The sequence below is a fragment of the Jaculus jaculus genome, chromosome 6, assembly GCF_020740685.1.
Source record: "Jaculus jaculus isolate mJacJac1 chromosome 6, mJacJac1.mat.Y.cur, whole genome shotgun sequence".
NCBI classification, from domain to species: Eukaryota; Metazoa; Chordata; class Mammalia; order Rodentia; family Dipodidae; genus Jaculus; species Jaculus jaculus.
The window spans coordinates 176809-203173 of NC_059107.1; the positions used below are offsets into that span (position 1 = coordinate 176809).

General features: G+C 48.9%; 1 protein-coding gene across 1 annotated transcript in view; it reads right to left on the reverse strand.

The window, feature by feature from the left end:
- Adamts2 (ADAM metallopeptidase with thrombospondin type 1 motif 2) overlaps positions 1 to 26365 on the reverse strand; it is a 240848-nt gene that overhangs the window by 157628 nt on the left and 56855 nt on the right. Inside the window, exon 3 of the mRNA XM_004666621.3 lies at positions 9280 to 9439. Within this exon, the coding sequence (XP_004666678.1) occupies positions 9280 to 9439 (160 nt within the window). The remainder of the gene's footprint in view (positions 1 to 9279; positions 9440 to 26365) is intronic.

Sequence of the window (26365 nt, forward strand, 5' to 3'; positions counted from 1 at the left end):
AGACAATCTTTCACTTGAATCCAGAGCTTACCAATGTGGTGAGTTAATGTCGTCAGTTTGTCCCGATGATCCTGTCTCTACCTCCTGAGCACTGGGGTTACAGATGGGCTACTCTGCTCAACATTCACTTGGGTGCTGGGGATCTGAACTCAGATCCTCATGCTTGTGCAGCAAGTACTGTACTCATTGGTCCATTCCCCCAGCCCAACAACCGGAATCTTAGCACCGTCACAGCGAGCAAGGAGCAGGCACCAAGCTGTGGAAGACATGAAGATGATCTTGTCTCATCCCAAAAGCCCCTGTAATGTTGCCTATTTTGAGATGGGGAAACTAAGTCACCAAGTGTGGGTGTGCAACATTACCCACAGCCCAACAGTCAGCAAGTAGAGCATCAGGTGGGGTGGAGTCACTGCACAAGCTACCTCTGAACCAACCAGACTGCCCCCATACTGCATGGGAGCCACTGCAGGGAGATGAGGCATCTCCCATGAGAGGTGCTGCTCATCCTTGAGAACTGGCCTCTGGTCCTGAGTTGGGACCACAGTGAAACCAACACTGAGGTTGCCAGACACTGCTTTTCTGTTCAGGGACCAACAGTCTAAGCCTTTCTCAGTCCCCTATGGCCTCTACCCTCGTATCAGTGTACATCTGAGCATGGAAGGAGGGAAGTGAGGGAGGACGGGCATGAGAACAAGGATGGCTGACTCTACACTGGAGGTGGAAGAGATGAACCAAGACATGGGGCTGTGTGCACCAGTCAGTAGAGTGGCATGAACACACTCTCAGAGGAACACGCGCATGCATATCCACACTGAGGATGAGGTGGGCCCTAGCTGTTTACACACATGGCTTCTACCTTTGTAGCTCAGGGGCTAAAACTGCCCATATGGTAAGGGTCCCATGCTACATGTCCCAGCCCAGGAAGCCTTCCAGATAGGCTAGGGGCCCTAGCCCCCATCAGCTTGGCCAAGGAATCTGACCCCAGACACCTCAGGGCCTCAGAGAATGTGCAACCTTGGCTTTCTCAAAGCCAGCCCCCACCCACCCTTCCCAGCATGGAGCCACGTCACCATGCTGGCATCTTCAACAGCCTTCCCAAGGCCCAGCCCGCAAGAGGACAGGAGTGCTGCAGCTTCTGCCAAGGGTGCGCTCAGCTGTGAAACACGCCTCTCTGAGCCCATGCCAGCTGCCTGCCTCGGGTTTCACAATCAGTGCTTCTCCCTGGGTTTCCTTGGGTCCCCAAGCTGCAGGCACAAGCCCAGAAGTGGAATGACACAGGAGGAGCTGAAAGCAAGTCAGGAACCCAGCCTGCAGGGAGCTAGCATGGCCAGCGTTGCCAGGCACAGCAGCAAATCGGGATATAAGAGCCCCAGGGCCACCACACCAAACAGCTGGACCCTGGGGCTCTGAGAGGCTCAGAAGTGCCTGGGTTGGAGATACCAGATAGGGTCTGGCACAGGGGCATAAGCAAGGCCCAGTTTTAAGTCCCAGCAGGGGCTGCACTCCACTGGCCCCAGGACCCTGGGGTTCTACCCTTACACTCATTAGCTTAATGGGAACCCAGAATGTCCACCCTTGGAACCACAAATGTTACGTCATATAGCTAGAATGACAGCAAAATTGATTCGGTTAGGCACCTTGAGTGGGCCCTAAACGTCATCACAGATGTCCTTATGCCAGGGAGGCACTGGGAGATTTGGTTTCAGAAGAGGAGGAGGCGATATGCTCAAAGACAGAGAACGGGAATGATGGGGCCACAAACCAAAGGAGGCAGAGCATCACTAGCTCTTGGGTGAGGCCCAGAACAGATTCTCCCATACAGCTTCCAGTAGAGGATAGCTCTGCCAATAGCTTGATCTTAACCCTTAAAGACCCTTTTGGAACTCCTGGCTGCCAGAGCTATGGGAGTATAAATTGTTTTGTTTTAAGCCACTAACTTTGAGGTGGTATCTTATAGTAGCTCAAAAAGCTGGGAGACCTGAAGGGAGGCAGGACAGAGTGGCGCCCTCATCTGGCTGTCTGCAAATCTGCACCATTCCACAACACTACCTCTCAAGTTAGTCCCCATGATCTTCATGCTCCAGGTCTCACCTGTGGCTAGGCCCTCTCTCTACACCTCACATCCATGTCTCTGAGACTTGGTGGTCTCCCTGCCACTAAGCAGAGTCATGCCTTGTTCCCCATCCCGCGGCGTGCCCAGCCTCCTCTACCCATGTCAGGATCCACCACATTCCCCCCAGGCCCCTCTCTGCCTCCAGCTTCTGGCACACTGCACCCACAGCAGGCTTGCTACAGCACAGAACACTTGATCAGGTCCCAAGGGATCACTGACGACTACCAGCTGCATGCAGGCCACTGTTTAGATCCTAGGTCGCTCGTGGCTACAACCCCCACCAAGCCCCATGGTAATTCACTCTGTCGTCCCAGCCAGCATCGTGGAAAACCCCTGTCAGGGTTCAAGGTGAGGTATCAGGATAAGGTCTGGTTGGGAAGCATTGGCTTCCCCGCGGGGGAGGAGGGGGAGAGGCTGGCTGTGGGCTACCACGTGCAGACTTTGCAGAACCGACAGCTGCACTCAGTCACGTGGAAGAGCCGCGGTGCCCAGGCTTTGTCTTCCCTCCTCGGCAGGCTTGCCCTGGCTGCCAGGACGGACGGTTTCCGTGGTGCGGAGTCTCCTCTGCCGGTCAGGGAGGACACCGCAGCCTGACAGCAGCGGGCAGGGCAGAGGCTTGGCGCCAGCTGCTGCTGAGGAGGAGGAGGCAGCCAAGGTCACTGGCACGGGGCTGCCTGCCTTTTCTGCCTAGGGCAGTGTGCACAGCCACCAGGAGCGGATCCCCGGAGCAGGAACCACCTGCTCTTCGGTTTCAAGGAACGGCCAGGGGACCCCATGGAGCAGCTCACTGAGGAACGACCGGGGGACCGGCAAGGTGGACCCCATGGAGCAGTTCACTGAGGAATGGCGGGAGAACCCCCATGGAGCAGCTCACTGAGGAACAGCCAGGGGGACCCCCATGGAGCAGTTCACCAAGGAACGGCCGGGGGACCCCATGGAACATCTCACCGAGGAACGGCCAGGGGGACCCCATGGAGCACGGAACAGCTCACTGAGGAACGGCCGGGACCCCATGGAGCAGCTCACTGAGGAAGGGCCAGGGGTACCCCATAGAGCAGTTCACTGAGGAACAGCCAGGGGGACCCCATGGAGCAGCTCACTGAGGAACAGCCAGGGGGACCCCATGGAGCAGCTCACTGAGGAAGGGCCAGGGGTACCCCATAGAGCAGTTCACTGAGGAACAGCCAGGGGGACCCCAATGAACAGCTCACTGAGGAGAGGTCAGGGGACCCCATGGAGCAGCTCACTGAGAAACGGCCAGGGGACCCCACAGAACAGCTCACTGAGGAACGAATGGCCAAAGGGCCCCATGGAGCAGTTCACTGAGGAACGGCCACGGGACCTCATGGAATAGCTCACTGAGGAACGGCCACGGGTCCCCATGGAACAGCTCACTGAGGAGCGCGCACGGAGAGGCAGCTCAGAAGCCGTGGCCAATGAGAGCAGCATATTTTATTTGGTCCATATGGCACCCTTCAGAAATTTGAAGCCACTCTTAAAATCAGAGTTCACATAGACATTATGATGTCTGAATTCTCTTGATGGTAAGAGGTTTGGCAGTCCCAAATCCACACATCTACCTACCAGATCAATGTCAAGGGAACCAAGGAAAAGCTGTCTTTTCAGATGGGGTCTCTGGCCTAACCGGTGCCCATCTCATGGCAAGACCAGGGCCAGGCACCACTCGCTACCACATTCATGTTGCTGTTTTTATATTTGCAGAGGTTTTCTTTGTCATCTGTGTTTATATGGAAAGTACAGAAATAAGACTGGGGATGTAGTTCAGTGGTAATGTGCTTGCCTAGCATTGAAAGGCTCTGGGTTCAATCCCCAGTAGAGGAAAAAAAAATAAGGGTACTTTTCTCTACTCTGGTCCTGTTCTCACTGGCTCCCTGTCCCCCATCCTCCAGGCCCTGTAAAGTCTCTAAGTTTGCAGCTCTTGTCTAGAGATGGCAAGACATTCTGCAAATACCACTGTGTGTCTGAAAAGGAGACATGACCAGTGCATGACCTGGGGGGCCTTTGTAGAATCCCAAGTTCACCCACCTTCAAAGGCTAAGATAGCCAGGCCCTCAGTTCTGGCAGAAAAGGCCAGCTATCCCTTGCACGTGGTCTTGTGGTCAGCCCAGCCTTTGCAGGTGTGAGGTGCCAGGTGAGATAGAAACTGGGGTGCCTGTCTACATGCTCAGCACTTCATGGCACTGCACAGATGTGTCCTGTGCCCTGTGTGACAGCATCATAGGAGTGGGTCCACCTAGATCTGGCATGCAATTGGCTGAATTGGTAGCTGTCAAAGATACCAAGCTCTGATTTCCATAACCAGTGACCCCTTGTATGGAAGAAGAGGACGTGGTTAGAGAAAGGATCTGGAGATGAGGACATGTTCCTGGACCATCTGGATGAAACCTAAGTGGAATCACCCTTTCACAGTGGATGGCAGGGAGGTGGGACACAGATGCAGACAGAGGTGGAGGAGGTGATATGAGACAGAGGAGTCATGAGAGCAATGAGACCTCAAGCCAAGGAAGGCCAGCAGCCACCAGGGCTGGAAGGAACAGGGAAGCAATGTTCTCCTAGAGCTCCAGAGGGAATGCAGCTCTGCCACACCTTCACTTAGGCCCAGCAACATTCACCCCTGGCTTCTGCTCCCCACAACTATGAGGGAATACATATCTACTGTGTCAAGCCTCCAAGTTGATATGTCATAGCTGCCTGGGGCTTAGTGGAGAGTGACATGCCAGGACCACCCAGTACCAGGGATAGAGCAGGCTTCTCCTGCTGCCCTGGTGTGTTTGGCTTCCTCTGCAAGAGCCCCAGTCAAAGATGAGAGATAGCCAAGCATGGTGGTGCACGCCTTTATCATCACACTCAGGAGGCAGAGGTAGGAGGATCGCTATGCGTTTGAGACCAGCCTGAGACTACATAGTGAATTCCTCGCCAGCCTGAGCTAGAGTGAGGCCCTACCCTGAAAAAAAGAAAAGAGAAAAAAGAGAGATGGATGGATCCAAGGTACAATGGGCACAGTACTCACAGTCAGACCCTGTTCACATACAAGAGTGAGCGTGAATGCATGCACACATACACACCAGAGACCAATCCCACACAGTGTCTCTAGGCCCTCTTATAGGGTCCCCCAGTGAAAAGCTGGTCTTAGGAAGGCAGAGAACATCCGTCACTCTTCAGAAGCAGTCCTGTGCAGTGCCAACCATTTCTCCTCTAAAAGCCACCCCCATGCCCAGGATCAGAGCTCAGATTCCTGTCTGAGGCCTGTTCCCAGGTCCAGCCAAGGTCGAAAGATGCTTGTACAGACTCCAAGGCCAGTGAGGACAGAAAATCATCCTCTGCCCAATGCTTTGTTTCTCAGTGGCCTCTAGGAATGGAGCATGACATTGCTGTGTGCCAAACTACCCAAAATGTGCACACATGCACACACACACACACACACACACACACACACACACACACGTGTGCATGCGTACAGTCTGAGTCAGTGAAAAACACAACAAAACCTTCATTTTCCATCTGTTTCCATGATCAATCTGCAACTTGGCGACTGATGTTACATGATAGAGGCAACTAGAGGGAACACTTGTCTGAGCCTCTGCCAGACCTCACGTAGTCTGTTGGCTTCTCTCAGAAAATACGCCAACCATCTTAGCATCCCTAGGGAGGAGCCATGGGGACTTAGGGACCTCACAGACATCAGTGACCTCAAGATCACAGGACATGTACTGCCCCTTCCCTGGGGGACTTGACCTTTCCCTTACCTATCTATTCATAGTGGGATGTTTCAAACCATCGCCAGAAGTCGCCTGGGGAAGTCTCTTCAAGCAGTAACTCTTTCTGGCTTCACTGCACTCCTAGGGACGTATAAGTGTTGTTGCTAGAATTCACTGGAAGAAAGGAAATCTGCTGTGGTCTGGGTGTAATCTGTCTCCCAAAGCCTCATACGTGGGATGTTCCTGCATCACTCCAACGTCCTGCCTGGAGATGCACCCTGGCATGCACTCCTGTCACTCACTGACCACCCAGTGCTCTCCAGACACCCAACCAAGGGGATCACCTGAGCTTGGACTTTTAGCCTCCCAACTGTCCACTAAATAAGCATCTTTTCTTTATAAAGTTCACCTGCCTTGTATTTTGTTATAGCAACCAAAAAGGACTAAAACCATCCTGTAGTGTCTCAGTCCCCTATATGTTGCTGTAACAAAATCCCCAAGGCAGGGTAAAGAGGTATATTTGGCTTACAGTGCTCACTGGCATGGTGCCAGTGTCTTCATGTAGACCTCCTTGGCTGAGGCACAACACAGCGGGGAGGCAGAAAGGCCACTGCAAGAGAGCAAGCATATGGAGTGATCTTGCTTTCAAAAAATCTTCTTTGAGTCCCAACAAACTCCATAAAACTAGCATTAAACCATCCATGAGGAGGAGCTGCTATGAGTCAACCACCTTCCCTAGGCCCATCTCTTAAAGGTTCTACCAGCCCAGCACAATCATGCTGGGATCAATGCTCCTGGCACATGAATCTTTGGGTGATAAACCACACCCAGACCATGGCCTCCTCCTTACACACAGACACAAAACCCCAGCACTGAGGTCCCTTGCTATGCCCAGCCACTGGACAAAGCTTTTATGTGTCTCTCAGTTGACTTTTGTCAGAGCCAGGCTGATGGTATGCTGAACTGTCTGAGGTCATCCTGGGCTTTAGACAGCCCCGGGATAAACTATGTCTGGATCCTCTCCCCCTCCAGCCAGTGAGTTCACTTCAGCCTTGGCCACGCAAGAACAGTCAGGCACAGTGTGGGAGAAGCGGGCTTTCAGAAGACCCAAGTCACTCCCGCAGGGTCATGCTGACACTGTACAGGAATGTCAGAGAAAGAGGAATAAGCCCCAGAGCAGAGGTCTATGGTCTAGACCAATATGCCACATTCTCACCTAGACCCACAGCCTGGGCTCTCAGGTGGAGAGCCTGGGTTTGCAGCCCAGGACTCGGGCCTAGAAGTTAGCCTTGGACAACTTCATCTCTCTCCACAGTGGCCAATTACCAGAATCCACCCACCCCAGCTTGGCCTCACCCGTGACCTGGGCAGCTAGCCTTCTCCAGGATCATCTGAGGTCAGTTGTTTCTGGGCTTATTCTGAGTTTGAAATTCCTTTCCTGTGCTGAGTTCCAAGTTCTCATCAAAAGATATGTGGATTGGTTTGTGAGGTGGAGGTTAGCATTAGGATTGTGAGGTGGAGGGTTAGTTAGTATTGTGAGGTGGAAGGTTAGCATTAGGATTGTTAGATGGAGGGTCAGCATTGTGAAATGGAGGATTAACAGGCTTTTGAGGTGGAAGGTTAGCATTAGGATTGTGAGATGGAGGGTTAAGATTGTGAGATGGGGGGTCAGCATTGTGAGATGGAGGATTAGTATTCTGAGGTGAAGGTCAGCATGGGGATTGTGGGGTGGAAGGTTTGCATTGTGATTGTGGGTTGGAGGGATGGTTCCATAGAAGATGCCAGAAAACACAAAGCCAAGCCAGCTAGACCACAGGGAAGGGCTACTTGTTCAGGAAGATAGGCTCCATATGGAATTTGGGATTGGAAACACAGCCAAGGGCACCTGGCCAGCATCACTACACAGGCTCCTCCTTATCTTGTCCTGAGCCAGGAGTTGGGGAGAGGAACCAGAACCACCCAGAATCTTCCACCAGAGGCCAGTCCCACCAAACCCAAAGCCAAAATAATTGGGTGCCTGCGAGTTCTCTGCAGACAGGCATTTCTAATCAGATCAGACATATAAGGTAGCAAAGGTTAGAAGCCCAAATTTGCCCCAAGGACAGCTGACTGGCAAAGGAGCAAGGCCAGGGGAAGCCTTGATAACAGATCTGGAGTGCTCCCCCTGACCATCTTCCCTCCAGCCCTCCAGAGTTACTACGCTGCAAGAAACCCAAAGGATGGGATGAAGTAGAGAAGCTAAGGCTGTGGCTTAGGAAGACAGAGCAGGTAACACCCAGTGGTCCGGCTGTTGACAGTCAAAGTGGATGACAATTCATTACCAGGGGAGAAGGGGCAGCCAGAAATATTTATTGGCTCCATAGAACACTGGACTTCCCAATGGAACAATTCATGTTCAGAGGTGCCTGACACAGCTTCTTGAAATTAGAATGGTGTCCTGCCAAACTATGCCCAGTTGTAGCTGGGAAACTGGGGAGCCTTATAGTAAATGAGCCAGAGCTGCCTCGGGGGAATGGGGGTATTTCAGTAACCTACAGTAAGAGGGGCTGGCCTGCGGGGGGCGGGGGGTGGGCAGGAATCCCAAACACTTGCAGCAACACAGAGATAAGCCTTATTCAAGATCTCAGACTACCAGCCACAGTTACTGCCACCTGGTGTGGCTTTCCTCAGCCAAAGGTCCAGGTCAGGGGTTGGGGCTACATTCCTGGCTACTCACCTGCAAGAGCCAGGTGCAGGCAAGACATTCTCATCCACACACTGGAACCCTGGACATTGTGAGGCCTGCACGACCCCTTCAAACCTTAACCTTGACCTCAGCACAATCCAGAACCAGACACCCAGAGAATGCTGGGCAACTTTAGGCTGACATAGGAGACTAGCTCTGTGAGACTATAGCCAAGAGGCCAGGCATCCTAGCCACCTACAAAGTCTTTCCACAACCCTGGGTCCAAAGCACTATCTAAGGAAGACAAACCCCCACAGTGGGCACAGAGGACTTTGAGGCTCCTGGGAGCACCTCTGGGGTCTTTATGAGATACAGCCTTCTGGAGGGTCCAGAAAAAAACACTCACGGCCAGGGAAGAGGAGGGCTAGCAGCAACGGTAGCAGCACAGAATGGGAGAAAAGGTTCCAGGGAGACGCAGCTGCTGTCTTCTCAGACCAGTACTCCCTGCCACCCATCACTTGCAGCAGGTATGCCCTAAGCAGTCTTTGTACCTCTCCTTGTCACCCCACGTACCCAGGGCAAAGGCCCCAGCCTCTGCACCTTATATGCCACATGGTCAACCAGGTAGGCAGCCCTCACCTTCCTATGCCAGTGTGGCTGGGGTTCAGCTTCAGTTTGCAAAAGGAGATGCTGAGTGGTCCAGAAAACTCTCCTGAGAGCTGGGAGCAACCAGGGAGACATCCAAGCTGCCTGCCCAGCCCACCCACTTGCAGCAGCCCTACCTGTGTCCAGGGCCTGTGGTCCCCTCAGAGGAGGGTTCTTGGGGGTGGGCGGTCGGCGATACACCACGTGCACACGGCCCTGCTCAGCCTCCTGAGCAGCCAGCCCCTTCTCCAGAGGCTCAATGAAGAACTCCTCCTCCTCCATCCGGATCAGACCAGCCTGCAGAACAAAATCGAGAGGTTCAGGTTCCCAGTGTGCAGGCTGACAAGGACTCTAGGGGATACCCTTCATTGCTGGAACTCCAGATCACCTGAAGGACATGAATCAGGGCCCTCACCTTCTTAGACTCCACTTGACGGCCACAGCTATGGACAGGTTCTACTGGGATATCCCTATTTGCCACTCTACTCTGCTTCCACAAACACTTTTATGACTCTCAAGCACCAAGAATAGCATAAAGGCCAACCTTGGTGGTACACACCCTTAATCCCAACATTGGGGAGGCAGAGGTAGGAGGATGACAGTGAGTTCAAGGCCAGCCCGGGCTACAGAGTGAGTTCCAGGTCAGCCTGGGCTAGAGGAGATCCTACCTTGGAAAAGAAAAAACTAAAGTTGTGGGCCAGGTGTGGTGGCACACACCTTTAATCTCAGCACTCAGGAAGCAGAAGTAGGAGGATTGCAGTGCATTCAAGGCCACCCTGAGACTATGTGGTAAATTCCAGGTCAACCTGGACCAGAGTGAGACCTTGCTTCAAAACAAACAAAAACCAGCTTGTAGAAATTCGAGTATGGCTGTGGGCAGAAGGACACCAAAATGCATGAAATATGAACCAAGCCACCCATCCCAAAATCCAGTCTTTCTAAGACAAAGGTAAAGCTTCATCAGGGGCTGGATCCACTTATACATGGTTCAGCTTCTGAAACAAGATCTCATGTAGCCCAGGCCAGCTTGGAACTTGCTCTGTAGCTAAGAGTGACCTTAAACTGCTCATCCTCCTGCCTCCACCTTCAGAGTGCTGGGTTTGCAGGGGTGTACCAACATGCCTACATTACATGTTGCTGGGTACCTAACCCAGGGCTGGCTTCAGGCCTGCTGGGCAGGCACTCTACCAACTGAGCCCCAAACAATACTTTTTTAAAGCTCTAAGTTCAACCATGAAAGTAGTGAGTTTTTTGTTTTTTTGTTTTTTTGTTTTTTTTTTTTTTTTTTGATGCAAGCCCAGTCCACTGGCCTGTTTTTATGCAAGAGAACAAAAGTGAGGAAGAGAGGATTGGCGCACCAGGGCCTCCAGTCACTGAATTTGAGCTCCAGATACATGTGCCACTTTGCATGCATGGGCAGCCTTGCACACCTGCATCACCGTGTGCGTCTGGCTTACGTGGGACCTGGAGAGTTGAACATGGGTCTTTAGGCTTTGCTGGCAAGTGCCTTAACTGTTAAGCCACCTCTCATCTAGTACCTTGGAGGACCAAGGCAGAATGCAAAGGACTCACTGAGAAGGTACAGTTTCAGTCATTAGCCAGTTCAGACCCCAGCACCCACATACAAGCAAGTTGTTGCAAGATGTGCCTGTAATATCAGCATTGGGGAGTGAGAGACAGTGGGACCCTCAGTGCTTGAAAGCTAGCGGGATAGGTTCTATGAGAGACTGTATCATGGAATAAAGTGAAGAGAGAGAAAGTCACCTGATGTTGATTTCTGGCCTTCACGCAGAGGTACACATCTGTGCACACACTTCAGCCCACACACATACAAATGGTCATCCACGTGTATGCACAGCACACACATACACAGGCAGAGAGAATAAGATAGAGAGAGAGAGTCACCAGAAGATGAGGCTTGCCAAAACTCTTCCCTTAGCCAGAAAAGGAGTCAGGCAGGGGTTTCTTTGTAGGTAGAGGTCACTACACATATAAAGACTCAGGGGATGGATCACAGCCAATGGGACAAGCTGATTGGTTAAGAACATGCAGGGGACTGGGGCAAGGCTTTTAGTGGCATATCTTGCAAGCTGAACCTCAGAGTTGGGGCAATGTGTCACTTGAAGGTTTCTGGTTAGAGTGTGTCTCGACCTGGCTCATGACTGCTGTGAGAAGAATAGACTAGAAGGATGCGAGTGGACCTGGAGATCAGGACACACACAGCAGGTGCCTGGGAGGCAGGGAGCAGAGCCAGGATAGGACAGATCCCAGGAAGCTGAGGAAGTGGAACTTGGACTAGGACTCGGGGGCAGATCTGAATCAGCTAGGAGAGAAACAGCATGACCAGGAGGTCTTCCAGGTCTGGTATAGGCTGAGAAAGCTCCTCCCAGAAGTTAACCAGGTTCTAGTTCCTGGCTCTGTGCATGGCAGAACACATGGTAAAAAGGGACTTCACAGGTGGGACTAAGTCGAAGGTCTGCAACTCAGGAGAGTCGCCCTACAGTGTCCAGGTGGCTCTAAATGCCCACTTCCCTATAGGAGGGGGCAGAGGGTGATACCACACGGAAGAGGAGAAGGCAATGTGATCACAGAAATGGAGATCAAAGTGATAAAGTTACAAACCAAGAAATGCTCATAGTCACCTGGGACCAGAAGAGACAAGAGCAGATTTCCCTTAGTGCCTGCAGAGGACGCTCAACCCTGCAGAGACCTGGAGCTCAGCCAGGCGGTTCTGTCTTCAGACTTCTGCCCACAGAACTGTGAGTGGATGATTTTCTGCCCTTGTAAGTCATTTATTACAACAGCATCAGGAAACAAATACAGGGTCCCACTGGGTGGCCTGGTGAAGAGATGGTTCTGAGAGGCACAGTAAGAAGAGTGAGAGCAGTAGACACCCCCACCACCAATAATTTGCTGGGTGCGTAGCAAGGAGGAAGGGTAGGAGGCCAATGAAGGAACAGCAGGAGCAATGGAATGAGGTCACTGGGCTGTGAGAGGCGATGTGGTGAGAAACTAGCAGGCCCCCATACCTCTGAGTCATCCTGGGGTCCCAGGGCACCACCAGTCCTGGCCAGGAGTCAGAAAATGCTTACAGGCTGAGTGAAGACATGACCCCAAGGTATCAGGACACATCCTCTGAGAGTGGCCTGATGGGAAGTGCAGGGGGGCGTCCTTGCCCACTGATGGGTGATGAGAATGTTTATAACAAGTTATTTCCAACAGGTCTGCTTAGATGTTTTCCATGTGTGTGGCTTTGAGGGGAGACTAGTGTCTTTAACCCACATCATAAATAGAACTCATTTGAACATGGGTGGGAATTAACTCCTGCTGTGCTAGGAGTGCACAGCTACTTGGGAATCAGGCTTTTGGGGTTCTTGGCCCTCTGAGTGGGTGGCCTTGGGTAAGCTGCCAAAACTTCCTGGGTCTCTCCTTGTTAGTTGTAAGTGGATATGCCATGTCTCCCCTGCACAGCTGCACACTATTCCTGTACCTCCATGACATGATTTCCTCTACTCTACTTTTCAAATGAGGCCCAAGGTATGAAGAGGCCTGCCAGAGATACGAAGTCTAGGAATCAGAGCCCAGGACCCCTTGGAAGGTGGGTCCCTTGGACAGATTGGTCCTAGTGGGACAATTTGGGAAGGACACTGGGGCACAATGTCCCTATGGGAGAGCCCTCTCTTTTGAAAGAACTCCTGCATAGCAGGCTGGGAGCTATCAATAGCACAGGTTCTGGGTTCTGAGGTAATCCTTGCAGTGAGACCATACCACACCTGGTGAGGAGTAGTCCTGTTTAGCTAAGTGACTTCAAGAGACAGTTTAAAGTTCCTTTGCATGTCTGAGTTCAGGGTGGCCTTGAATTCATGGTGATCCTCCTACCTCTGACTTCTGAGCACTGAATGAAAGGTGTGCACCACCACACTCGGCTCATAATTTTTAATAATAATCAGCTACCTCTCCAGACTCAGTGAATGTTAGAGATCTCTCAAGCATGCCAACATGGACAGCATTCAGCTGGTGATCTTCTGGCAGCCCATGTGCCCCACCCTCTATCTAGTATTGCACAGGGGCTGGTGCCCTGAACCCAGCTTTCAGTGCGAGTCTGTGGCTGTGTGACAAACTCCACCAACTTGTCCCTACTGGACGAAGGGCAGCTTCTGGGAAGGACTCTGTCAGACATGAAATAGGATGTCAAGTGTGGTAGAAATTCAAACTACCATAAAATTCTACAAGGAAGGCAGAACACACCATTTATAGAGGCCTCTTATTCTCAAAGAAGTTAAGTCATTAGCCCAGGCTTCCCAGCAGGGAACTAGATGTGGATGGGTGTGAGGGTCATCAAACTGCAGCCTCTCTCCAACACCATCCCCATTTTTGCCTTACCCAATTTTATGAAATTCAAGCCAGATATCCTTGACTGCTAAGACCTTAAATCTGAACTGTGATCTCTTCTTGTTATTGTTGTTTTAAAAAAGAAATCTATACATGTCAGAAAGGTGTTGGTGATTCATCAGCCCCAAATGAGACTCCCCTTGACTGAAAGAGAAAGTTTAAAACCTAAGTGTAAAGGGAATAATTTCTTCACTGTGATGTTCAAGGTTTTTCAAATATATGACAGCTTTATGGAACAGTAATTCACATACCATATAATTCATGCATTTAAGCTATACTATAAATTTTAGAATATCACAATTACCCCAGAAGGAAATCTAGATATATTAGCAGTCAATCCCCCATGAGACCCCCAATTCTTCTTACCCTGCTCAGGCCCCTGGAAGCTGTAAATCTACTTTCTGTCCTTGGGAATTTGTTTATTCTGGACATTTTCTATAAATGGAGTTGTTCCCTGTTGCTATTACCAACACTTGACAAGCAGTAGCTGAAGTGAAAAGGGGTTTGTCTTGGCTTATAGTCCCAGCATACAGTCAACCACTGCCAGGAAGGCATGGTAGCAGGAGCAGGAATCAGTTGGTCACACAGTATCCACAGTCAAGAAACAGAGAGGGATGGATGCTGGTACTCAATTCACTTTCTCCTTTTTATTCACTTCAGGTCCTAGGGCATGGGATGATGCCACCCTCTGATAGAACAGGTCTTCCCACCTCAGCTAATTTAGAAACTCCCTTACAGACATTTGTCCCCTAGCTGATGCTAAACCCAATCAAGTTGACTATCAAGATAAATCATGACTGGAATCACACAATATGTGTTTGTGAAGATTCATTCATATAGCACAATCAATACTTCATTCCCTCCTCTTGCCAAATGTTGCCAAGTGCCTCAGTTACTTTCTTTAAATTTTTTTTTTTATTTATGTGAGAGCGACAGACACAGAGAGAAAGACAGGTAGAGGGAAAGAGAATGGGCGCGCCAGGGCTTCCAGCCACTGCAAACGAACTCCAGACGCGTGCGCCCCCTGGTGCATCTGGCTAACGTGGGACCTGGGGAACCGAGCCTCGAGCCGGGGTCCTTAGGCTTCACAGGCAAGCGCTTAACCGCTAAGCCACCTCTCCAGCCCAGTTACTTTCTTGTTACTAGGACAAAACACCCAAAAGCAGCATAAGGAAATAAATAATAAATGGTTGTTTTCAGCTTACAGCTGCTAGGGAAAGCCAGTCACAGCAGGAAAAGCATGGCAGGAGGAGGAAGCAGCATCACAACCTCACATCAGCAGGAGCAGGGAGGAAAGAGTGAGAGGCAAAGAGAAAGAGAGAGAAGGGCTTGCCTATAAAACATAAAGGCCCAACCCCAGTGATACTTCCTCCAGCAAGACTCTACCCCTTAAAATCTCACAACCTTCCAGAACAGCATCACCAGCTGGGGGTGACATAATCAAACACACAAGCATAGGAGGGGCATTTTACATTCAAACCACCACACCAAATTATCATCCACCATGTGCACGTGCCACATTTTCTTTATCCATTTGTCAGCTGTGGGACATTCAGATTGTCTAGACTAAGGAGCCTAAAAAACAATCAATCATTTCTGCATACATTTTTGTATGGAATGATGTTCTCATTTCTTTTAAAATGAAATTGCTGGGTTGTATAGTACTTCTATCAGTAGACTATTTCCCACAGTGACTGCACCATTTTATATTCCTACTAGCCACATTCAGCTTCCAGTTTCTCTCTATCTTCACTAACATTATTAATGTCTGGCTTTTCAGTCCAGCCATCTTAGCAGGTATGATGTTCTATCTCATGATTTTCTTGCATTTCACTGTTGAGAAAATTAAGCATTTCTTCATGTGCTCACTGGCTATGTGTGTGTCTTATTTGGACTAATGTTGATTCAGATACTTTGCTCAGTTTTAAATGGAATTGTTTTTCTTTGACTGAGCTCTAGATACAAGTCCCTAATTGTTGTAAAATTTTTGAGGGTTGTCTTTTCCTTCTCTTTATGGCGTCCATGAAAGTTTGAAGAGATATTCATGAGGTCTAGTTTATTTTGTTAACGTTTTCCCATGTCTATGTGTATAGTATGCATGTATATATGTGTATGGGGGGACAGAAGTCAACATTGGGTGTCTTTCTCAATTTCTTTCTATCTTATTTTTGAGATAGAGGCTCTCACTGAACCCATAACTCAATGACTTGGCTGAACTAGGCAGCCAGCAAGCCCCAAGATCCTCCTCTCTCCACCTGCCTAGCCAGTGTGTGCATTGCCACACTCAGATTTTAAATGGATTTTGGGAATACAAACTCAGGTCCTCGTGATTGCCTTGCACACAAGGACTATAGCCACTAAGCCATCTCCCCAGGCCTTTGTTTATCTAATCTTTCTTTAATCACTTGTGTTTCTGCTGGAATTTACCTAACCTCAAGTAACAAAGGTTTACTCAACATTTTTTAAAGGGTTTAAATGTAACTCTTATTATTGTGTATATGGTGTAAGACAGGTATCTCACTTCATTATTTTGCATATGAATATCCATTTGTGTCAAGACCATTTGCTGAAAAGATTAACTTTTCTCCCAGTGAATTTTCTTACCTTCTTTATCAAACGTCAATGTGAGAATCATTTTCCACAGTTCTATTCCATTCTCTGTATGTATCTTTCTACCATTGTCACACAATCTTGATCACCATAGCATTGTGGTTAGTTATAAAATCTCCAAGTAAGAATTCTCCAACTGTTCTTCAGTTATTCTTTTTCATTATATTTTGTTTGGGTTATTCTGATTCTCTCATATTTCAATATGAATTTGAGTATCAGCTTGTCAATGTCTTCCAAGAAACCAACTGGGATTTTGGTAAGTGTTGTGGTTACCTTTTTGTTGCTTAGACAAAACACCTGACTACAAGCAGTTTATGCAAGGAAAAGGCTTATTTTTACAGTCTCCAAGGGAAGTTTCATCATGGCCTGGCAGAGCAGAAGCTGGGCCCACCTCAAGCAACACATCTTCCCTGGCAAGGCTTTACCTTCCAAATTTCCCACCAGCTATGGATTGAGTGTGAGGGTTAATCACAAGTACATGAAGCTATGGGAACACTTCACATGCAAATCATCACAATAAGATTCAGTGCTTACTTTTGTCATGCTTGGTACTGCCTTGGTTCACCTGCCAACTTTTACAAGCCATTGCCTTAGACAGCATGATTGCATTAGAAACTATGGGTTTGAGATGAGAGCCCTTCTCTAATTATGCAATCCTGAGCAGGTCAGCAGCCTTCTTGTGTAAGGTTGACTAGAACAACTGTACTTCACCCCAGCTCTTGGAGGCTCCTCTCAAGAGCAACCCGCTGGCTGATTTCTACCTTCATCTTTCTCCATCTTTCCTCAACTGTCATTTTATGCAGTCTAGACAGAATTTCAAAATCAAGCCCCATAAATGGACAAGTGACAAGTTTAGTGTATAGGAACTGACCCTCTCTATTCATTTCACAGCATTAATTAGAATTACCAACCAGAAGTAACATACCATGTCTTCTGGGAAGGAAAGCTATATAATAGAAAAAAATAATTCCAAAATTTGTTTAATTAGATTGGGGAGAAAACAGTGCCAGAATAAAAAGCCTACCAAAAAAAATCACAGAACAGGTAGAGGGAGGCAGGAAGTAATTGTTTGACTGCTTCCATCTGCCGTGGATGAATTAATAGCTACCAATAAGGTCAATAAACATTTCTCAAAGTAGACACCAAAAAGAGATAAAAACTAAGTTGTATGTGGTAGCACATGCCTATAATCTCACTGTTTGGGAAGTGGGGGTGAAAGGATCAAGAGTTCAAGACAAGCTTGAGCTCCTTAGTGAGTTTGAGGCCAACCCATATTACATGAGACCCTGCCTCAAAAAGAAAAAAAACATAAATAAATAAATAAATAAATAAGCAAACATAAGAATACTATTTAAAGTTACAAAAGCCACAACTAGTAAAACTAATATATACCTTCCAAATTTACTGAAAGTAGGTCATAACATAAATATAGAAGACAGACAAAAAGAAAACATATGAGAGTACATAGAAGTTACTGAGTGTGTATGTGTGTGTGTATACATATATATATATATATATACATATATATATATATATGCGTATAGCACACACATACATGCTATCACAATACACCTTGCAAAATTTTAATTAATTTATAAGCCAGCAAGGCTTACAGATGTTCGACCACATAGATACTAGTGTGTTCATGACCCACTGGTGTCTAAGAAGCAGATCCAGTTCCACAGTGAACCCCAGGGGTAAGATCCTCTCTATTTGTGGCTTTTGTATTCCTCCCATTTCAGCTCAAAAATGGATCAGTCCTGGATGACAGTGGAGCCTCGCAAAGCCTCACTGTTTCGAGAATAACATAAAGTTCATAATGGGATTTACATTTGATCTAAGGGTGATACTAGATGCTATATGGGGTACACTCAGCAAAATGCTTAGCAAAATTGTCTATTATAACAGCATCATGATGGTGACATGAGTAAAATTGTCTATTATTGTAACCGTATCATGACAGTGACATGAGTGCTTCTTGGACACATGTAATAAAGAGTTAACATTATGGTTTACTATTTCCTGAAATTTTTACAAAAAGCATATATTAAACAGATGAAAGGAATACAGAAAAGAGGGTGTAGAAATGAGCAGAGACAGAAAGATAGAAAAGTATGGTAAACAAGATGCCAACAGAAGTGCCTCATGGGAATCAGGGAAGGGGCTGGCCAAGTTGCACTAAAGTGGCTCCCATGAGACCTTCACTGGCCAGTCTGTAAGAATCCAGAATATCCTACACTCTGTTCCCCCAGCCCCATGGTCCTAAGCACTCCAGAGCAAAAGAAGCCTCCAAGAAATGGGGCTGGGCTGCCAGCTCTGGCTGGGACACAGATGTCAACAGGTCAGGCTCAGACCCTGGGACCATGACAGTCCTGCTCATCCATTACAAGCTCTGACACTTGTCCCTGCCAGATGTTCCAGCTGACATTTCCCAGGTTTCGCTCAGCATGAGGACCACATCGGGGAATGTCCCTGGTTGCAAATTAACATTCACATAAATAACAGGGCACTCTCCACTAAAGAAGAAAAATGACTCTTGCTCCAGGAGCATTTTCCAAGCTATCAAAAAGCATAATTTTTCTTTCTGAACTACCATATCTTACCAGCTGGACCACATCAGACGGTGGCCTTGAGATGTGAGGTGGAAGGGACCCACAGAAGAGGTCCCAGTGTCTTGTTCTGCAGGTTCTTTGTGGCCTCCTGAACATCCGATGCTGGCTCGGGTCAGCACCCCTGTGGGGTCACTGGCCTCCCATCTCCTCAGGTCCAGCACACCTCCTCTCCTCACTGCATCCTGGAGACCAGCATGTGTGAACATCAGCAGCCCCGCCCAGCTCAGAAAGAATGGGCAGCCTGGTCCGCAGGCTGGGTTAGCAGGGACCGTTGTCTAGGAGTGCCAACACAGCTTTCACCTAGATGTTTGTTATTTGGGGAGGGACAGGGAAATAGGGCCAAAGTGTCACCAGTCACCTACTCCACAGGATCTAAGACCTGAAGACATTACCACTTATGCCATGTGGGAATCCCTCACTCCAAAAGCCACCATGGTTAGCCAAAAAAGCCTGCAAGACCTCACTCCAGGGCCTCAGGGACTAATGACCCTACCATCACCCCCTTTTAGTTTAGGTTGCTGTTAATGTTTATATGTGCATATTGCGTGCGTGTGTGTGTGTGTGTGTGTGTGTGTGTATGCTTGTGAAGGCCAGAGGCCAGCCAGTGTCAAGTGTCTCCCTCACTCTCCACCTTATTTTATTGAGATTACGTCTCTCACTGAATCTGGAGCCCACTGATTCAGTTGTACTAGCTGGATAGCAAGCCCCAGGGTACTCCTGTCTCTGCCTCCTCAGCACTGCCATTACATGTGTGTGTCACACATCTGGTTTTCATGTGGGTCCTGCGGATCTGAACTCAAGTCCTCATGCTTGAGGGCAAACGGCTTATCACCTGAGCTACCTCCCAAACCCTACCACCATCTTCTTGGAATTCACCAAAGACTCACTCACACACTGCAGTTAGATTAAATTTTCTGAGAGGAAGCCCCCAGCATACTCCCGCACAGGACCCATACCTCCTCAGGGGCCTTTGCACAGATATGTTAGGGCTGCCATGCCAGAGTGCTACAGACTGGCAGTGGGAAGGGGGACTCTCAAGCAACACAAGCTCATTCTCTCAAAGCTCTGGAGGTGGAAGTCCAAGATCAAGGTGTCCACAGGATGATCTTTCTGAGGTCTGTCTGCTTGGCTCATATATGGCTGACTTCACCCAGTGCCTACAATTGGTCTTTCCTCTGTGTGTCTTTGCCCTAATCTCTTCCCACTGGATTAGTGGCCTCATTTTAACTTAATAGCCTCTGAAAAGATCCTCTCTCCAAGTATAATTACATTGTGAAGTGGAGGATTGGGGAAGAATTTACACACATCAGTTTGTAGGGGAGGCAAGATTCAGCCCATGTAGTCACCATACTCCAGCACCACAGAGATGCAAAGCTAGCTGCTGGCAAGAGCTGGACAAAGCCCAGCTCAAGCAGGAAGTAGGGGCTCACCCAGGCACATTATTGTCTCAATCACTCCCTAGTGGGCCAGAAATCAGACAGGTCGGAAAGCTGCAATTCTAGCAAAGTCTGAGCATGCCCAGGGCAATCAAACAGTGGGCAGTGAGCAGGGGTCAAGGCCTATCACTTCCAGGCCAGCTCCCACTGTCTCTGGGAACCCACAGGAGCCTTGCTTTAGAGCCTGTGCTTGAAGTCAGTGGCAAGCTGGCCCTCTCATTCTTGAGAGGAGGCTAAGTCTCCTCACATGCTCAGAGCCCCCCAGAATTCTCTGAGTGATCTCCAGATGAGTCCACCCAGCAGCTGGAAAGCAGGACTTGCAACTGTAGAGATGCAGCTTGTTCTAAAGAGGAACCTACTTTCCAGGGCAGTGTAACTCAGTGAAAATCTTTGGTCCTGGGGAAGGAAGCAGCCTGGCACTTCCCCTGACTCCTTCCCAGTTGGCTGTTCCACATGTGTAGTGAGGACACATGCTCACCAAGGAACCCGTGACCTGGTTGGTGGATAAGGCTGGTTAATGGGCAGGGAGTCTGTGTGCAGCCTTACCTTCAACCTGGCATTCCCTTAATGCAACCTGGGTAGGAGGGGGCAGGTGGTGGGTTGTCTAGGTCACAGCAGAAAGGGGGCATGCAGACCTGCGCCTGCAGTAGTGTGAGCAAGATGCTGTCCACTGGTTGTTCCCTCAAAGGCAAGAGCAGGCAGGTAAACTCCAACATGAAAGTACAAACAGGGACACGCTCCACTACTGTGCAATATGCAGTCACTAAACCTCGGTTTCCCCATAGGTGAAAGAAGTGTTTCAGAGGATGATGACCTCTACACCTAACGAGCTGAGTGCTCAGATCTGAAGTTCACTGAAAGGACCTTGACTTTCACTTGCCACTATGGACTGTCACCTCTTTGGTTCCCTAGGTCTTGGGTCCCTCTTTAGGCATCTCAGTCCTCATGCATACAAGAGTATGGTACCCTTCCTGACTTTGGTTTCCCTCAAATCTAACGTCTTTTCCTGCTCCAATCTCTGGGGCACACCGTGGTATCCAGGGCAGGCTGACCGCCAACCGTCCTCTGCCCGCCTGACCAGCTGACACTCCCAGGCAGGCAGCCCTGCCAGGGCCCGAGGCTGTCTGCTGCCCCTTCTCTTGACCAGATTTCCCAAAACAAAAACCAGGCCACACCATGTAACAGAGAGTGTGTCTGGTTTATTTATGGGAAGAGACGGGGTTCTCAGGGCCAGGCCATCTGGGCTGGGGCCAGGCTTCTGACGCTGTCCATCGTATGTCCTCCCCTGATGAGTGGTAATCCAGGAAGGATGTCCAGCACCAAGAGTCCTCTCTGGTAACGGTAGGATGTCTCTTCATTCTCCAACAAAGATGGCAGTCCACATGGCCCTGGGCCCTTCTACGCATCATCAAGGCCCAGTCTGGGACCCTGAGCAGTAAGGCTAGCAATAGCCACCAGTGCTGCTTCCAGGAGAATGCAGGTGCGGGTGCACACACCATCACTGGACAACACTGGAGATGAGGGAGGCTACCCTTAGGATTAGGTGCAACATGGGATTCTGCTGTATCACAGCATGGCAAAGGCCATCTTATGATGAGGCAGAGGTCTCTCCTCCTCTTATAAATTCAATAATGCCCTTATGAGATCCCACCTTATGGCCTCATCTAAGTGTGATTACCTCCCAAAGGCTCACCTCCAAAGCCTATCAACACATATGTCTTTGGGGATTAAGTTTCAACCCACAGACTTAGTAATAGCATCATACATCTGTAAGCCCATAAGCCCAGTCTTCAGGAGGCTAGGGCAGGAGAACCACAAGTTCCAGACCAATGTGCACTATATAGTGAGTTCAAGGCCAACCTATACCACATAGCAAGACTGTCTCAAAAAAAAAGTAGAAAAGAACACTCACCCCCCCGACCCCACACACACACACCAAACAACAACACAACTGTTTGGCATTAATGTATCCAGAGCAGTGCTTGTGAGCAGACAGCATATGTCTAGATCACCTGGAGGAGAGTCTAGTTGCCTCCCCCCAACCCTCCACCCTGCTGTTGTATAGCTTTTTCCTCCTAGCAAAACATGACCAGCCCATAGCCATCTAGGAGCAGAGATAACTTTGGCCCCGTAGCTATGGCAACCAAATAAGAGCAATGGAGTGATAGCTATCTATGGCAATAATGACAGTCTCCTAATGCTCTTCAGTAAATAAAAGAGAAGGTCACCTGGGATTCCACTCACCATTTCCTCCTGCCTCCCAGATTCCTGCAGTGAAAGATCAATTTAAGGCGGGACTTCAGGAGATAGCTTCCATGATGTGGTCACCCATGCCCAGGTGGAAGATAGTGAAGAGACCCTGATTCTCCACTCCCGTAAGTGATCCCTTGTCCACACTCCTGTAAGTAAGCTCATGAAACTCATTGGTCTACATCAAGCTGTCCCTGGGTGGAGTCTTTACTTTGGCCTGTTGTTGTTGACCTCACTAGGACAAGTAGGCATTTGTTCATGTCTGCCAAGGACATATAATAAGTACTACACCTATTCGTGAGGCCCACTCAGGAACTCCAGGGCTTATGAATGCAAAATTGCTCCTAATGTCTAGGGCAAGTAAGTTTATGAGCAAGCAACTTTAACTAGTGAGGTAGTTTTCTCATGAATATGGGTAAGACTAAACCACTCACTAGAAGGTGCTGACACAGTTTTTGGTGACTCCCACTTAAACTAGACACAGAATGAGGTCATGCTCTGGGATACTGCTGCCCACATATGAAAGCATCAGATGGTCCATCTGTGCTCCAATTTTAGTCACCTTCGGGGCACAGCATGCAAGAATGGGGTGATAGCAATTAGCACCTTTCTTCTATGTGTTCTCTGTCCTTGACACCCAGGGCAGTGACGTTGGACCTTTGAAGATCCTTCCCATTTTAGGGTAGTCCCCCCCACCCCTGGGCTGGCTGGATTCATTTGCTTAGAGAGCTTTCAGCCTTTTGCAATGCAAAGTCACCACCCTTTACTATGTTCTCTCTTGCCCCTGAACGATGCTAGTCTGCAGGATAGAATATTTCTCACACAATGGGAACCACTCTTCCCATTCCACTTGCTGGTGGTAGTTTCTGGAAGACAAGGATGTGCTTAGTATCAGATAGGGCCAGACTCTAGGAGGAGAGGAGTAATATTTTAAGATGGCAAGGAAAAAGTGGCTGGAAGAAGTCATTCTTCCCTTATGTCACAACATTCCAAATAATAAGTTTAATATGATCAAAAAATGAAAGATGGGGGCTAGAGGGATGGCTTAGCAGTTAAGGCATTTGCCTGCAAAGCCAAAGGATCTCAGTTTGATTCCCCAGGACCCACGTAAGCCAGATGCACAAGGTGGGGCATGCGTCTGGAGTTCTTTTGCAGTAGCTGGAGGCTCTGGAGTGCCCATTCTCTCTCTGTCTATCTCTCTCTTTCTCAAACTCATAAAATAAATTTTAAAAATAAATATTTTTAAAAATGAAAGATGGCTCACATTTTCCCATATATTCCAGGTATGATCTGCATTGGGGGTCATCACTAATGACATGCAGGGATGATCTTTGAGGGAGCCAAAGATGTCAGCATTCCCAGGGGTCTCAATAGATGAAGATGAAGCAGGAGATAAATTGCCTCCACCCCTACATATATGGGGTTAGAGAAAACAGCAACACTGAAAATCCATACAAACAGGCTCCACAGAACCATGCAGAAAGAAGGGCTGGAAAGTGGCTCGGTCAGTAAAATGCTTGCCTTGCAAGCATGAGGACCTGAGTTTGCTCTTCAGGACTAGTGTTTTAAAAAGCCAGACATGGGGCTGGAGAGATGGCTTAGTGGTTAAGTGTTTGCCTGTGAAGCCTAAGGACCCTGGTTCAAGGCTCGGTTCCCTGGACCCCCGTTAACCAGATGCACAAGGGGGCGCACACGCATCTGGAGTTTGTTTGCATGCCCATTCTTTCTCTGTCACTCTCAAATAAATAAATAAATAATGAACAAAAAAATTTTTTTAAAGCCAGACATGGTCACCCATGCTTATTATCTCAGTGCTAGGGAAGTAGAGGCAGGAGGATCCCTAGGGGATGCTGGCCTGACAGTCTAGCCTACTCAGCAATCTCCAGGCCAGTAAGAGTCTTTAAAAAGATAGGTGCGGGCTGGAGATGGCTCAGCAGCAAAGGGCATTTGTTGCTTACAGATAAGGGCCTCTCGGGCCCAAGACTGCCCAGTTCAACTACCCTGAACCCACATAAAAGTCTGGGAATAGCCAAGCATGGCTGCAACTCCAGGATACATGGGGCAAAGACTAGAGAATCACTGGGACTTGCTGACAGACAGCAGCTTCGGGTTGAGGGAAAGACCCCATTTCAAGGAAAGACACCGATGAGTGATAAAAGATAGAGACCCAGGCTGGAGAGATGGCTTAGTGGTTACGGTGTTTGCCTGTAAAGCCAAAGGACCCAGGTTCGATTTTCCAGGACCCACATAGGGCAGATGCACAAGGGGGTACACCCATCTGGAGTTCGTCTTCAGTGGCTGGAGACCCTGATATACCCATTCTCTCATTCCCTAAAGAGACAGACAGGGGCTGGAGAGATAGTTTAGCGGTTAAGCGCTCGCCTGTGAAGCCTAAGAACTCCAGTTTGATGCTCAATTCCCCAGGACCCACGTTAGCCAGATGCACAAGGGGGTGCACACATCTGGAGTTCACTTGCAGTGGCTGGAAGCCCTGGAGTGCCCATTCTCTCTCTCTCTCTCTGCCTCTTTCTCTCTCCCTGTCGCTCTCAAATAAATAAATAAAAATAAAAAATATTTTTAAAAAAAGAGAGACACCTGACATTCTCTTCTGACCTCTGCACACATGGGCATAGGGTGTGGGCATCTGCACACACACATGCATACATCACATATCACACACACACACATGCATGCACACCAAAAAAGGTGGTGAATGGCTCTCACCAGGCATCGCTTTATTAAAGTGACATCATCTTTATTAAACATCTTTATTAAACCCTGTGTGGCAATCCCTGATGTACTGCCATGATGCCCAGAGAAGACAGGGAGACTGGAAGTCCAATTACTTCCTTAAGATCATCCAGCTCTTGGATGATTATCTGAAGTGCTTCCTCGTGTGAGCAGACAATGGGAGTTCCGAGCAGATGCTGCAGACCCACATGTCCATCAAAGAGAAGGCTGTAGTGCTGACAGGCAAGAACACCATCCGAGGACTCCTGGAGAACAACCCAGCTCTGGAGAAACTGTCGCCTCATATCCGGGGAAATGTGGGCTTTGTGATCTCCAAGGAGGGCCTCACTGAGACCAGGAACATGCTGCTGTCCAATAAGGTGCCAGCCGCTGCCCATGCTGGTGCCATTGCCTCAGGCCAAGTCACTGTGCCTGCCCAGAACACCAGTCTGGGGCCTGAGAAGACCTCCTTTTTTCCGGCTTTAGGCATCACTACCAAAATCTCCAGGGGCACCATTGAAATTCTGAGTGATGTGCAGCTCATCAGGACTGGAGACAGTGGGAATCAACGAGGCCACCCTGCTGAACACACCAAACATCTCCTCCGTCTCCTCTGAGTTGACCATCCAGCAGGTGATTGACAATGGCAGCATCTACAACCCCGGAGTGCTTGACATTACAGAGGATACCCTGCATTCTCGCTTGCTGGAGGGTGCCTGTGATGTTGCCAGTGTTTGTCTGCAGATTGGTTACCCAACTGTTGCCTCAGTGCTGCATTCTATCATCAATGGGTACAAGCGGGTCCTGGCTTTGTCTGTGGAGACTGAGTACACCTTCCCACTTGCTGAGAAGTTCAAGACCTTCTTGTCTGATCCATCTGCATTTGTGGCCACTGCCCCTGTGGCCACTGCTACCACTGCTGCTCCTGCTGCTGCCACCACCCCAGCCAAGGTGGAAGCGAAGGAAGAGTCAGAGGAGTCAGATGATGATATGGGATTCAGTCTCTTTGGCTAATCACCAGAAAGCAACAAAAAAGCCAACTTTATTTGGAAAATATGGACATAAAGGCTTACTTCTCTTTAAAAAAAAAAAGTGAGTGAAGGATGGAGATATGGCTCAGCAGTTAAAGGTACTTGCTTGTAAAGCCTGCTGTCCCAGGTCCAGTTCCCTAGTACCCACATAAAGCCAGACAC